At 38.7% G+C, this 15,315-nt stretch overlaps 4 protein-coding genes across 6 annotated transcripts in view; 2 read left to right on the top strand and 2 right to left on the bottom strand.

Annotated features, from left to right (window-relative positions):
- The window catches only part of LOC144638145 (nucleoporin NDC1-like), a 58,029-nt gene extending 55,237 nt beyond the window's left edge, over nt 1–2,792 (bottom strand). The window contains exon 1 of one of the 2 annotated variants that reach the window (XM_078497338.1): nt 2,179–2,792. In XM_078497338.1, the coding sequence (XP_078353464.1) occupies nt 2,179–2,223 (45 nt within the window). In that variant the 5' untranslated portion in view covers nt 2,224–2,792. Of the gene's footprint in view, nt 1–983; nt 2,037–2,178 lie in introns of those variants that run through there. The other variant, XM_078497339.1, reaches the window with a different exon arrangement.
- Nucleotides 2,180–7,488, bottom strand: LOC144638263 (putative hydroxypyruvate isomerase). Of its 2 annotated transcripts, none has more exons than XM_078497483.1 (10): nt 7,252–7,488; nt 5,982–6,089; nt 5,069–5,168; nt 4,654–4,774; nt 4,338–4,407; nt 4,169–4,218; nt 3,933–4,002; nt 3,548–3,682; nt 2,929–3,009; nt 2,180–2,850 (listed from the first exon to the last, which is right to left on the bottom strand). In XM_078497483.1, exons 1-9 carry the CDS (start codon nt 7,463–7,465, stop codon nt 2,960–2,962), a joined length of 918 nt encoding a protein of 305 aa, XP_078353609.1. In that variant the 5' UTR covers nt 7,466–7,488; the 3' UTR covers nt 2,180–2,850; nt 2,929–2,959. The 2 variants fall into 2 exon arrangements, with proteins under 2 accessions (XP_078353609.1, XP_078353610.1); XM_078497484.1 differs by having other exon boundaries at nt 2,180–2,231.
- Nucleotides 7,489–7,564: 76 nt separating this feature from the next.
- Nucleotides 7,565–12,678, top strand: LOC144638133 (uncharacterized). Its single transcript, XM_078497323.1, has 2 exons — nt 7,565–9,845; nt 11,090–12,678. The coding sequence occupies exons 1-2, from the start codon at nt 7,565–7,567 to the stop codon at nt 11,311–11,313; spliced, it is 2,505 nt and encodes an 834-aa protein (XP_078353449.1). The 3' UTR covers nt 11,314–12,678.
- Nucleotides 12,679–14,098: 1,420 nt separating this feature from the next.
- Nucleotides 14,099–15,134, top strand: LOC144638359 (histone H4). Its single transcript, XM_078497583.1, has one exon. The coding sequence runs from the start codon at nt 14,163–14,165 to the stop codon at nt 14,472–14,474; it is 312 nt and encodes a 103-aa protein (XP_078353709.1). The 5' UTR covers nt 14,099–14,162; the 3' UTR covers nt 14,475–15,134.
- Nucleotides 15,135–15,315: the final 181 nt, after the last annotated feature.

The following is a 15,315-nucleotide window of genomic DNA, read 5'->3' as shown; positions in this document are numbered from 1 at the left end:
ACAACGCAATGACCCATCAGAACCGTGTAAAAGAAATACAACGCAAACTCAACAGAAGTCCAAGTCAGAAGTCCAGAATCGAAGTGTCCTCCCTTGGAGCGCGTGCGCGAGGAGTTCCGAGTCTTGCACTCGATCGCAAACTTCGCGTTTCGTCTTCTAACCATCACTGAGGCCCCGCCCTCCCTGCTTTCCCCTTAACCTTTTTCCGATAAAATTTTAACTCCCTTACTTTAAATTACTTATATTTCAGCCTGTAAAAACATAACTTGCATTATCTCTACATCTTAACCGTATTTTTATAACAAATTCTATCTGAATGCCGTCAATATTTCCTCCATCTCTTGTTCTCAACAGAGATCAAATTAACAAGAAACACGAAACAAAATACTCCCGTAAAGTTAGATAGGACTGATACAAAGTATAAGCGAAATAGCCAAATTATATATTTGATAAGTTATATTAGATTCAGTAAACAGACACGTCTACAATTTTAGAATGGTCGGCCTGTGTGAACAATTACGTAGACTTTCTGAAAGCCCGCTAACGTATACCGGATGTCACGCTACAAGGTAACGCAACTTTAGTAGAACAATCATTGAAAACAGAAAATGTCAGCTACTTTTATTTACGTGAATTTTTTGACAAATTTTCTGAAATATTTTTACGACCCCCTTGGGAAACGTCATCGCTTCTGGATGCGTGCCGTTTATTAGCCTGGGCAGTGTACATCCGTCCGGTCTCCTCAAGAAAAATCGGAGAGTGGGCGGGTGTTCACTGGCTATTTTAGCCCAACAATCTCCAGCAGTACCTTATTGTTAATGCAACTGATAAACACTCGGTAAATGAGAAATGATTCTTCGCCACGCATTGTTTGATTCCATTCCCAATGTTTTGAGCGATTTTTAAAGTGTACAAATCATTTTCTTTTTGGGCCTTTTCGCAAAAAAAGTAGCAATAAGAAGTAAAATGATGTGAAAAATTACCTTGTTTTCTTGTTCATAAATTGTCATGATCTGGTCTGGTCAAAGTTACATTTTGCAGTCTAACCTTTGAAAAACGTAGTCATCGGTGTGAGTCAAAAGCCCGGTGGATTTTTCAGCCAGGACAGATTCTAGTTTAGTTTAAAATGTCACTTTTTCATGCCCAGAACGAGAAGAAAAGTTAAAGGCAAGTGCAAAAATCGTGAGCGGTGCGCGAAGGAGGTTTTTACGAGTGTTGACCGAGGGGATCTTAGGTCTAATTTTTAGAGATTTGGAGGGCTTAGTTCTACAGATTTGGAGGGGGTCTTAGGTCTTAGTTCTAGAGATCGGAAGGAGTATTAGATCTTAGATCTTTAATAGATCTTAGGTCTTAGGTATTAGACCTCAGTTCTTAGGCATTAAATCTTCAGTCTTTGCCCCCCACCCCCGGTCTGAAAAGATCCAAAAAAGCCCGGTCTGAATAGGGTTAAGGCCACTACAGGTAACAATATAAATATATTACTACAAGCTAGTCTACTACAGACTACTAGTACCATATCTATTAATTACAGTATAGAACTGTAATTTATAATACATTATTAATATATACCAAGATATAAAAAATATACAATCATGTAACTATCACTTAAATTTTATCCACCATTAATAATTTAAAAATATATTTCCCATTTTATGACTTGTGGAAAATAAATAACTAGAGTAGGTTCTCTATAAGTGGCAGCCTGTAAGCAGGCTCACCCTTGGTCACATGAGCAAATGGCAAAGCTGACAATGGCGCGAAGCCAGTGAGAAACTCCCTTTTCAAGCTTGCTTCACTCCCTTACTTATTCTTATAGCGTTCAGACCCTGTTAAGGGGGGGGGGGTTGGTTTTTATGTCTTCCGTGTGAATTTCAATCCTTTTCACGTAGCAATTTCAAAAGGTTCACATGGCGCTGTCGGGATTTCACATTCGTCCATAGCCACTAATAATATCGGAAATGTTTGAGTCCGGAATGCATAACATAAAATAATGCGTTCTCGTAACTCTATCGGCAAAATATTCCCTATTCTTGGATCTCTCAAGTTGATTTGTTGGCAAAGATGAGATTTTGACTCTGATTTTGGACAGCGTAGCAGTTTATTGTGATGCCGAAGGGACGCCTTCCTAGGAGGGTCTGGGGGAATACGTCCCCAGAAAATTTAAAAATACTCACATACCTGAGACGTGTTTTCCTTTATTCTGAGCGGGTACAAAGAGAACATGGAGCGAACTATATTGAGAAAGATAGATCATTATGAAGTTACTGAACTTAAGCAGCAATTTTCTACTTCAAAATGAACTGAGCCTAAGATTGCATTTCACTCAATGCATGAGAATGGAATTTCAGTTACAAAGTGCAAGCTGGGAACATAAAAGGGTAAATCTGCAGAGGCTATTTTGCCTACAAGATGCTTAAAAAGCGCCAAATTTGCTTTTTTCTTTATCGCTGTCATAATTTCATGGGAACATCTCGTCGTTTGTCGTCATTTCAGCTCCTTCATGTCACCGTTTCAGAGCCATGTCGCCCGTCAGAATTTACCCTAACAGGGCCTCAGCTTTGTCATTTGCGCAAGTAACCCGCAGGTGAGCCTGCTCGCAGGTTATATAGTCGGTACAAAGTATAACTTTGGAAATAGTTTCTTATTTTGTTTAAGCTGAAAGTTCTCTCTTTCCCGCCACCTTCTCAAGTCCGGTCTTTGTGGTTTTGGGAGGAAGAGAATGGGTTCATTTTCCTGAAAAGCAGCTGGAAATCGAGCCTAGCTCTTAGGTGGCTCTTTGGTAAAACGAAGAGCTGCGTCAGCTAGGCTACTGTCTGTTATGGGCGTATAATTTTATATTTAATGCAGAATCTGGAAAAAAAACAAAATGGTAGAAAATGTTAATAACGTATCTGCTAACAATTAAAAAAACAATCATAAATGACTGACCTCTTGTCCTGCTTGGACATTTTTTTTTTTCTTAATCAACAAGATAAGGTGCTAACCATCCCAAACCATCTTCTGTCCGACCTATAAAAAAGAAAAAAATAGCACTTTATAGTCGAAACATGGAATGACCTGAAAAAAGCTACTTCAGCAGTTGTCTGGGATCAGTTATAAATAATTAACTATCAGAGGTTTAAATCTGTTTCAATCCAATGAATTGAAAGCCTGCGTCACAGACATAATCTAACCCTGGCTAGTAACCAAGGGTTTAGTTTCGTCTGCGGCACAGGCTAATTGGAGGAGCTAAGACTTGCAAATGTGCAAGGCAGGGAGGCGTGCCAAGACAAGGCAGCAAGGCATGTGAGGCGAGGCAGCGAGGCAGAAATCCATATTCGAAAAATCTAAAAAGGCTAACCGCAAGCTTCCTAAGCTAACTGTAGGCTAACCAGAGTGGTATTTATGCTATCTGAAGTGCTAGTTAGGCTAACCAGAATGGATTGCACGCCTACCCCTTGCTCTTCAGTGTTCAAGCTTATAACTCTCATTCTGCTAAAGTTTCTTTAGAAAATAAAATTTTGTTGTTTTTTTCACTCTGAAGAGTGGAAGTATTGATATCTCTTACCTCTAGGATGGTATTCACAGCCTATCCATCCCTTGTATCCTAGTTTTGCAATCTGATGGAATATGAATGGATAATTGATTTCACCATCTGAATCTGGTTCATTCCGTGATGGAACTTGGCTTATTTGAATATACCCTGGAAAGATATAAGATAAGATAAGATAAAATTTTATTGTACACTTTTGTGAACAATACAATAAATGAAGTGAAATAAAATGTAAAATGTAAAATATGTACACTAGTTATATATTAATAAAAAATAGAAAGAAATAGAAAGAATAATGTCCTGATTCATCAAAAAAGGTGCATATTCTATTACTTCCAGACAAAACTGCATGTTAACAGTTTGTAAGTATGTAATGCATATTAAATCACAAGTTTTATACCAAGATAAGGCATGGAGTCAATCAAAGTTTGTGTCAAATTTCCATTTGTTCGTTGATGATGGAAGAAGTCCTGCAAACAAAGATCAGGTGTGAACAAATCACAAATCATTAAAACAATATATTATTTTTTTCATTATTAGTATTAAATACAGTTATTACAATGAAACATAATTTTACATTTTTAAATCAGTCAGATCTAATTAATGCATAAATATTTATAACTGTCTGACACTTACCAGTTGAAGTTTCATGTTTTTGTGATCCACTTTCTTGATTAAATCAATTGCTATCAAAAGTGAATCATGAACATTTAGTGAATCCGAGCAACTTTACCATCAGAATTTAATAATATATTTCTCTAAATCAATCAAACAAGCATGACATTTAGCAAGAATAATACAATACCTTGTTGCGTGCGAGTCAAAAAATATCCTGGAATTGTACTGATTGGCTCTATAAGAAGAGTGATTCCACACTGAAAAAGCAATAACAAAGCAACTCAGTTTCAAAACAATAGGAAAGATAATCCTGAAATTCACTCATTCTCTTAGCTTTTTATGCAATCTTTTCTTGGGAGGGTCTGAACCTTCTGCTTCCCATACCTTGAGTTTATCATTTGCATAGCGCTATGGATTTTTTAGATGGTGTGCTATATAAATTTATGTTTATTATAATTATTTAAAAATAAACAAATATTTGTTATCTATTTTTGTTATGTCACCTCTTCCAGTCTCTGAGCAGCATATTTCATATTCTTAACATACATCTCCTCCCATGACACGGCTAACTTGTTATCTGTTTTATCAACGCCACCAGGAAAAACACCAGCTAATACGTGTAGCCTAAAAACAAGGATGCAAATAACATAATTTGCCAGAGATACATGTATTTTATATCAAGCACATTGAATGTTTGGTCACTGATCAAGTGCCAAGAAGGGCAACTCTCTAATCTTGCTCTCAATTCTCTCCCTTGCTTTCAACATTTAAGATTAACCTTAAAAATTGTATCTGGTGGATGAAGATCTAGACTTGAATTTCAGACATCTTCCTCTGGTTGATTGCATGCTCCCAAGAAGTATGTCTGAACCAAAAAGCCACTAATGTTGTCCAGTAACATAATACTATAGTGTTTACCTTGTGCATTTAAGAGCTTCAGCATACTTAATAGATAATTCTAAGCATTGTTTAAATTCTTCTTCTCTACTGGGGACTGCAGCAAGTCCTTTAGAATTTCCTAAAAGGAAAAAAAGACTACAGTGAACTCCTTGCATACAACTGTATGTACCCAGCACTTAATATTAGATAGAGGTGGTCGCACTATGGCCCTATCCTGCTAGAAGAGAGCTAGGATTTAAGACAAGTAAGTCAGAGGCGGTCACATATGGGAGCTGAAGGTACCGCTGCCGCCCCTCCCAGGAGGGGATGGGGTGGGGAGGAGGAGGAGGAGGAGGATGAAACTCAGGCTTCTCCAAGGTCCAAACCCTTGCCTTTGCCTTTTGAGTATACCATTTTTGACAGAAATGGTTACCCTTCTATACACCTAAGTAGAGAATGATGCCCATTTTCTACTACTAATATTTTTTATTATTACAAACTTTATCAGTGGATGGGGACAGGAAGGCAGCAACTCGGGAGAAAAGGGTTGGTAAGCAGAAGGAGAGAGGGTGGGAGGCCGGATTCTTAAGGTGGTGGGAACCGGGAGAAAACGAGTAAAATTTTGCAACATTTCATTGTATCTTTGCAATAGATATGAAACCAAGAGGAGACAACGGCTACGGAAAGGTATGGGGAGCGAGAGTAAAAGGTATGGGAGGCGAGAGGTTCAGACCCCCTGTCCCCCTCCACTTATCAACCTCCAAATGTAGAAAAAAAATTAAGTTCAAGTTTTCTGTCCTTTCTTAAACGGACATGTCAAAAAAACCTCTCCACAAGGGGGCTTTTCTGGGAAAATGACAACTGTAAAATTAACTATTATCAAAAAAGTTATATTTTTAAAATTGTCAAACAACATAGTAAATAAAGGCCACTCACATATTTTAGTACCTACCATCAAAAGCATTCATATGCACTTGTTCTATTTGTATGTTTTCTCTAGTGTTAGATAATTCATCGATGGGAATGTCAAGTGGAAAGCCAGATTCAACACCCTTGAAGCCTGAAATAAAAATTAAGTTGAAGATTTCAGAAACCCATAAGGGTTGAAACATGTAACACGCACGCACAGCGCATTTTGCTAAGTACCATATTTGGAAACACGAAGAATTTGTATGCGAATGCTTTATACACAAAATGACACACGCAACATAATTTTTGGTTTTGCGGTAAGTTGCTTGAATTTCGACCTAAACGCTGTAAATTTCTTTAATACAGAAACTAAAGATACATTAAGTGTATTGAAGCAAAGTTCTCCAGACTACTTCAAGAAGATGAAACAGGAGAGTTTAACCAAATTTAACTTTATTTGACCAAGCTTGTTCAAAAACAAAATAACGCCATCGAGGGTGAGCTAGCGCGCACTGTGAATTTAATCCAAATATAGTAATTTTTAATGGTTAAATGGTTCTCGTAATTTTCCAGATATGGTACTTAGTGTAAAGGAATGTGCAAATGCTTTGTACAATGCGAATCATAGGGAGTTACACGTTTCAAACCTTATGGGTTTCTGGTTGAATAAAATCATAATTTTGAGTTGAGTGAGAAATGAATGGAATAAGATGTGAAAGAGCAATGAGTAAAGAACACAATGAGAACTGAATTTTCTAAAGAAATTAAATGATTGACTTACGAATAACTGTCTGGAATAAAAATAAATAAAAATGAATCAGCAAAAAATGCAAACCGAATGCATCCCCCCATCCTGGGGCAAACCATTGATAGGTGCATAACTTAAACTAACTGAAAGTGCATAAATTTACTGTTTACATTTAAAAGACATTAAAAGTACAAAGCTTGAAGGAAAAAGGGGAAAGATTTCCGCACAGCCCCATACATTAATTATGTATGCAACTATTTCTTACTATCACTATTCACAAACAGCAATCATGAAAAAAACGAATCAGTCACAAAATTGCATGCATAATAAGATAATTAATGTATGGGGCTGTACGGAAATCTTGCCGAAAAAGGAATCTTATGGACTAAAACTTCAACGGACCATAAACCTAATTTAATTTACAACAAAAATTTAAGCACTCTTGAATATTTATGAATCCTCCATATATAATTTTTTCAAAACAATGTCATTAAAATTCGGTTAAAATTGATTAAGAAATTCTACATGACCCTTACACCAATAAACACGTAGTCGAGTTATTTACCTGCATTTTTTGCCGCTTGGTATCTATTAAGGAAGTTTTCATGTTCTAAAAAACAAAATGACAAATTCGCTGCAAACTTCAGCGCCATGTTTTCTCTCGTGTTGATAATCCTTTCAGCAGGGGTAGAGACGGGGCTATTTTGCCCCATGAAAGTGAGGTAAGCACAGACGTCAATCACACCATATTTGGTAAAATTTACCCAAATAGAACCCATGGTAACGCAAGCTAATGACGAAGGTCATGCATTCTGAGGTTGTTTAGAAGTCAATTCTTCGCGGAAAAAATCTAAAAGGGTCTTGCAAACTCTTTCAAAATGGCTCTTTTGAACAGAAATCTTAAGAAGAAGGACGTAGATCAGCTCCCATTGATTGAGAAACCTGAGAAAGTTGTGGTAGATCTCGACGATGAAGACGAAGAAAACGAAGAAGTTTTTGTACATCATGGAATCACTCTATGGGTGTCCGATGCTGTAATTATGATTATTCAACATGTACAGATTTTTGCACTGATCTTGGCGATGGGCGAACGCTGGGGTTATCCAAGAGAGTTTGTGAAATATTCATCGTATGCGTTTATTTTTAACTTGGACATTTGGGAGTTTATGAAAGTTGATTCTGGAGCCTACATAGGGCCGCCAAATCTTGACACATTTTTGCCTTCAGAAAGCATTGGAATAAATTATGGCTACTATTTGATAGGATGGACTGTTGGTATCGCCGTTATTGGCTGTGGATTTTTAATAACTTATGGAGTTTTCCTCTATCGAAAGCCGTTGTATTTGCTGCTTCATGTTGCCAGAATGAAACGTATCTTCAGTGTTTTTATCCAGCTGGCTAGCTTACCTGTTGGGATTGCATATGCTCGTGTCTTTCACTGCCGAAGTGATGGAATATGGAACGTGGAAAATAACGTACAGTGCTACACTTTAGACAGCTTAGAGCATTGTTTGTTTGTCGGTATCGCCATTTTGGTGGGGATTCTGCTGTTCTTAGTGTACCCAATAAACATGATCAGAAAAATCCGAGGCCAAGTCATTTGCTACAGCGAAGAGAAACATGAAGGCTACCTGCAACTGAAAGAAGCTGAGTACAATCAAGGACTTGACATTTTATGGGCAGTCGGACAGTTCCATCTCTTTTCATCGTTCCGTCGGCTTTGGATCTATTACAGGCCTATTATGATGATACTAAAATTTTGTCTTGTGTGCTATTTTGCCACCTTCCTGCTTTTCACTGAAACTGACCCGGAGAGACTCACCATGGGGGAGAGACTGCTTATAAACATCCCAATTTTTTTGTTCTTTTTCCTGGTGTTGTTCGGGTTGTTTTCTTCAGGCCTGGCTCGGCCACCCATGAGTGCTTTCAGGTCTTTCATGGGTTGGTGTTGCTGGAAGAGCATTTCACGACTGCTACACGTTCTTTTCAACATCACTCCAACATGGGTCGTGGCAAAGATCTTCTTGGTCTTGCTAGCAGTTGGTTTATGTACCATTGATCGTCTGGGTGGCGGAATTGGAGCACTGCTGTCTATGCTGAGTCTGATTATGGTCCGAAGTGTCCCATTTCGTGTCTCGTCATTCAACTTCATGATTTTGTTTTGTTTGGCTGTCAACATAAGCAACGCATACGTGGGTTGTATGGTTGAGATGTTCAGCAACAATGAAATAGTAAATGCCTTCTTTGCGCCACCCATTCCATTTACTATCCTTACATGGGTGAACGTATCTTGGTTATGTGTTGCAGTCCTGTGGATCGTCTATCTGTTGCTGCGGTACAAGCGTGTCATATTTACAAAGCAACCTCTCTGGCCAATGCTGAGTACTGATGGAAAAAGCATCATAAGCGAGGAAACAAAGAAGTACATGCGAGCTGTGCTGAGGGGCCGTCATACTTTGGAGAAAGCACTATCAAGTACACCCATCTTCGCACCAGTTCACGAATTGGAAAGACAGATTCACATCATCAATGCATACTGCCGTGAAGCAGAATTTCTGGATGACCCAACTTTTGATTCCTTGTGGGACCTTCTTGATGAACTCATTGAAGCCCACAGGACCTTGGCACCTCATTCACTGTTTGCACAATCTGTGAAAAAGACGATCCGTGAGACAGCCAAGGAGTTCATGATCATGATGCCACAGATGAGAAAGAGGCTTGATCAGCGAGAGTATGACTTCATCCTGATGGATCCCATGAAGAAACGCATGCTTCTAAAAATGTACGTACTGGGAACATTTGTGAATGGACGCATGGATAAAGTCAAACATGATGTGGAACAGAAAGTTTATACAGCACTCAAGGAAGCTGAAAAACAGAAGACTCCATCAAGTCTGTATGGTAGCTCCACGGCATTTGACTGGGATAGCATGATAGACATGGCAGGTCCTTATTCGACATTTGACGCAATGAGAACCACGTCAAGTTCAGGGAGCCGACCCGGGACTGGAATTTCAGTGACTTCACGGCCAGATAGTGTAGAGAAGCTTCTTGATGAGGTGGAAGACTGGGAAGAAGGCCAAGGGGCAGCCAGCAGAAAGAAAAAAGTTTCTGTTGCATCAATGCCGTTAATTGAAGAGCATCCCTCATCTCCGTCAGGTAAGCTACTTGCTCATGCACTCTTACATGAATACCATATTTATTCCATTAACCCCCCCTCAAATAAGTTCCCATCTCGAATAAGCACCCACCCCACCCCCTAAAAATGAAGTGCACAAGAGGAGTAAAATAAAAGGAGTGAAATTGACTACCCCGAGGTCTGCGCTTTCTTAGTTAAGTACAGGAACTTTCAATGAACAGTTAAAATTCAGCTTTGATTCACCTTTTACTTTCTGTTATTATTTACTGTTTTTTTTTTTTTTTAATGAATTTGCCAACCCTACTTACAACACTGAGGCTAAATACAGTTCATTACAACACACTACTTATAATACAAATGTTATACAACACAGCTACTTGCACTACAATAAATGTTATACAACACAGCTACTTGCACTACAATACAGTTACCTTACTTAAATTACAATACTATACTGTTTTCTGTTTTCTTGCAAAATAATGAAAATTTTTATAAGTCCCCAGCCACGAATAAGCGCACACTCTCAAAATAAAAAAATTTAATAAGCGCCCAAGGCTCTTAATCGAATAAAATAACATGGTATGCATGCGTTGGGCTCTGGGTTAAAAAGTCTGGGTTCCAGCCTGACCAGGGTGATTGCGTTTTGTCCCCAAGCGAGACAATTGATTCCTAAATAAATGGCCTCTCTTCTCTAAAGTATTGATAGGTACTGGCAAAATGTTGGGCCATGTAATGCCATGTAAAAAAAGCAAAATTTAATTTGAAACTACAAAACACAATGATGATCTTTAGATCCGGAGTGCACTAAATAAATATTATTATTAGCTAACTACTCTTCCTGTTTTTGATGTGCATCTTCAGATAATATCCATGGGATCCATACCCACCCTTAAGAAGGTCAGGGAAATTCTGAAAGGGGGGGGGGGAGGGCTTAAGCCAAAGTAGTTAATGAAATCTGAAAGAATGAAGCTAAACTCAAAGCCGTGCTTAAAGAATAATCAATTGCAGGGTGCACCGAAGGCTCTTATGTAAGAAATCTTGGATACCGGGCTCTAAAAAGCTTTTATAGACAGCAAAGTTGTACAAGTTGCCCAAAACAAAAGTGGGTTGCCTGTGGCTCTGTAAACTGGAATTTCTACAGGAGTGGGATATGGGTGGGGGGGGGGGGGGGGGGAGGCTCATACCAGAAATTCTTCCATGGGAGAGTTTTGGATATCTTCTGTAACAACACCAAAATGTAAAATATATTTTCCTTGGTATGTAGGATCCACTGGTTCTTCAGCTTCTCTTCCTGGCCAAGTAAACTATGAAGATGATCAGAGACGACCTAGAAGTGCTGGACGTTCATCACTGCGTAGCCAGAGAGTAACAGATGGATCAACAAGCTCAACGGCATTAATTGGGGACAGTTCTGCCACAGAACAACCCAGTACGTCAGGATCGCAATCATCAGTAAGAAGTGGTGATGATCGCAAGCCATTATTATAGCAGTAAAATAAACTTTTAATGTAGATATCTTTAGATAAAAGGTAGGAAATCAAGACATACAAATTAAACACGACAGAAATACAGTTTGTCAGACAGGAATCGGCCTGTGTATATATAAGCATTTTTGAAACTAATGCAGACGGAAACAGATGTACATGTAAATATACAAAATTATCTCCAAGTTGTCATCCTTTTTATGACGACAGGTGCATAAACCTTTCAGACAAAAAACGTTTCAAAATTGTTAATGAATGAACCCAAAACTAAAACTTGGTTGCATCTGCAGCAGTCTGAACTGGTCATGATCTCATTTAGGGACTTGAACTTCATGGCTATTCAAATTCTTGATTCTGATGGCCATGCATCCCTAAAAGCAAAAGCAAATTCCGATATAATAAGGAAAATTAAATGATCACCCCCCCTTCGGGCTAAAGGGGCAACCTTGTTCTCAGGGTCGAGAGACCTTTCATATTTTGTACTTTAGATAGCTATGCAAACCCATTTTGTAAATTGCCAGTAGGTATTTTTTATACTTGACCAGTTTAACTGTCTTTTATTTAATTTTTTCATTATTTATGAGTTCCAGATTTCACGAAAGCTTTATGTAAGAAGTTGATCCAAAGCCAGTAGTTTGACTGATTTATCATAATCATGGACTAAACTTCCAAAAATAGCCCCCCCATTTGTAAGCAGAACCCCATAGGTGGGTTTACTGCTTTCTAATGATTGGTATAATTTCCCCTTATACCCTTTTTTTATTTGCCTCAAACGTTCCATAAAAATTCCCTTCTCTCTGAAAAAACAAAACCTCAAGTAAAGATAACATGATCAACGTAGTGGTTTCTTCATGGGCAATTTTTGGAAGTTCATGATACACTTATTTTTCACAGGCACATAGAATGTTCTTTTCATTTAGGGGTGAGCTTAAGTGAAGTGACACTGAAATATATTTCCACACAGTGTCACACAATGTTAAAAGATTGTGTGACAAGTGTGTTTCCATAACTGGACACCTCCCCTAGTAGGCAGATGTAGTTTTGACAGATTTTCCAGAATAGTACTTTAAAATGTGGTAGAGAGGGGTTTACAGCAAGGCGCCCAAAAGTGTGACCACTTTTAATTTATTCACATTTTTTGTGCAGATTTAATCCAATCAAAAGCCGAGGACAGCTTGCAGTTGACTTCTGATTGGATTAAATCTGCACGAAAGAATGTGAATAGATTAAAAGTGGTCACACTTTTGGGTGCCTTGCTGTAATAGCCCCTGTTATTAAGAATAAAAATAATTGCTTATTTCATTCATAGGTTATTTTTGTACAAAATTAGAGAACACAATTTAATAATAAAATAAATTTTCCACATGTCTGCTGTGTATGTACATTATTTAAAATCACCAACAAAACCTGTCATTTATGGTGAGAGTTAGGCCATAAAGGGAAGAATTCTCAAGCGGTGCGGCCCATACTGCCAGAGCTTATCCCACTTTTGGTAGCATTAAGCGGCTAGGAATATTTCTACTCCCCCCTGAATGGGATGCTAGTCCATCCCAGGGTACCCCCCCCCCCAGCATTACGACGCTGGTACCCATTTATATACCTGGGTGGAGAAAGGCACTATGAGAGTTAAGTGTCTTGCCCAAGAACACTGCAGTGCTAGTGACCCCGGCCAGGTCTCAAACCCAGACTGCTCGATCTGGAGTACGGCGCACTAACCATGCACCACAGCGAGAGTTTGGCCATGGCAGGGTAAATTTAACCCCTTTGCAGCCGTTTTTGGGGATTTCATGCAACACTCATCTAAAAAAGAACTGCAAAAAAGACTAGGGACGGACCACTAATTTACTAGAGGGGGGTATGAAAATATTGAAAAAAAAATTGTTTGCAGGGCCTAAAAAGACAATAAAAAATAGTTTGCATTGAAGTCAGAGAAACAATAAATAACTGAAATTGGCAGTGATTGGTGGATTTTGATCTGCTTTGTAGATTTCTCTTTTTCCAAATGGTCGCCGCCGTAAAATATCAAATTAAGCTTAAGTAATGATTGATGGCAGAAAAAAACAATCAACCTCTTTTGTGTGTTCAGAACATGGTAAAATGATGGTAAAAAATTGTTTGCAGGAAGGTTTTTAGCCTGCGTTGCAGACGAACAAAACCCCGGTTAAGGTTTTGTTCGAAAAAAAAGTTTGCAGAGGAAAATTTTCCGGGAAAATGTTATATACCCACACTACATCCCCCACTCAGGAAAATGATGGTGACAAGTGACATGCCTGAAAAAGTAAGGAGATCACATAAAATGAAATAATGACAAACAAGTGGCTTGGGACATACAAAACAGAAATTTTTCACTTAAACTAGGAAATATCCAGATTTCCAGTCACCTGCGATCTAAAAGCTCTTAACCAAGTGGAAAACAGAACCAGAGGTCGAGCAAAATTCCCCAAGGGCTTGATTGCACGTTTGATTTCAAGCTATTCAAGTTCCCGACGGGTTTGCAAGATGCAAAAAAACATACCTTGGCTAGAGGTACATAATCTGCGATCATCAAAGAACATAAAATGAAGGTAACAAATAAATGCAGACTAATTTATGACGGCATATGGGGGTACAGTTTTATTTTCTGATCTCGAGCTTCAAGGTTTTGAGGATCGAAAGTTCAGACAGAGAGAAAAGACCACAACGTGATTGGTTCAGAGCTCTTTAAAAAGTAACCAATCAGAAATGGGCAAACTTTTCTTGCGTTTCCTATTGCGTCCGCATATTTCCTATAAGAAAGCGGGCAGTTCAAGATTCCGCTATCTGAGAAGTTTGCTTTCAAAGTTCTCTTGTAATTCGTAAAGTCATTCAAGAAAAATGTCTGGTCGCGGTAAAGGAGGCAAAGGTCTAGGAAAAGGAGGCGCCAAGCGTCACCGAAAGATTCTTCGTGATAACATCCAAGGCATCACCAAGCCAGCCATCCGTCGTCTTGCTCGCCGTGGCGGTGTCAAGCGAATCTCTGGCCTGATCTACGAGGAGACTCGTGGTGTTCTCAAAGTTTTCCTTGAGAACGTGATCCGTGATGCTGTGACGTACACCGAGCACGCCAAGAGAAAGACTGTGACAGCCATGGATGTGGTGTACGCTCTGAAACGACAAGGCCGTACTCTGTACGGATTTGGCGGTTAGACTGTTCAGTCTCCAACATCAACAAACGGCTCCTTTAGGAGCCACCACATTTGCGAAAGTGTATGACCAACAAATGCGCCACTGTGCTAATCTTTCCTTGTAAAAGAAATGAACTCGGAAAAAACAATTATGCCCGATATTTTCAGGAAACTGCTTTCTTTTTGACAAAGTACTTTTTTTTTTCTCTTCCAAGTATTCTCAAGACGTATGTTCAATTTACAGACCGAGGTGTGCGTTACAGAACAAACAGATCAAACTTGCAATAATCTATAGACTTTTCTTCGATGAGATACTTTTGTCACCGACCCTGTCTTTGTACTTTCCAATTTGGTTTCCTTTCATTTACCTTTCTGTTTTAAAAGGAAAAAAAAAACATTGAAAAAAGTATTGAATTTTTGTCAGTTCTTGAATGGATCAAGAAGCTGCAAGAAGTCATTTGATCTTGAAGTACTGAACCCCCATACTTTATAAAATTTTTCTATGTGGTTCAGCAAATACCCTGTGCCCCAAAAGAAGCCAATGCTTTATTATATTTATGTCAAAGTTGTGTGGCTTGTAATTTCTACATTTATTATGTTCTCAAATGAGGGGGAATACTTAATTTAAAAATATCTTGTCGCTGTTTTATCACGGTAGTAGAATTGAAGAAAAATTGCTTGTCCTTGTTGGAATTTCAGTTTATGAAAAGGGTTGTGGTTTGTCGCCATTTTATTTTATGTGCTGTCACTACTTTTGGGCCATGCCTCCTCAATGTATTTTGACAGCTTTTACTTCTTCACCTGTTTAGCTGGTTCTAACATAGAGGTCCTGTTTACTTGGAAGGAGGGTGCCCTGACTTGCC

This window comes from Oculina patagonica, chromosome 14 (genome assembly GCF_052425735.1).
Source record: "Oculina patagonica isolate OP01 chromosome 14, crgOcupat, whole genome shotgun sequence".
In the NCBI taxonomy this organism is placed as follows: domain Eukaryota; kingdom Metazoa; phylum Cnidaria; class Anthozoa; order Scleractinia; family Oculinidae; genus Oculina; species Oculina patagonica.
This window is presented reverse-complemented; position numbering and strand designations above follow the sequence as displayed.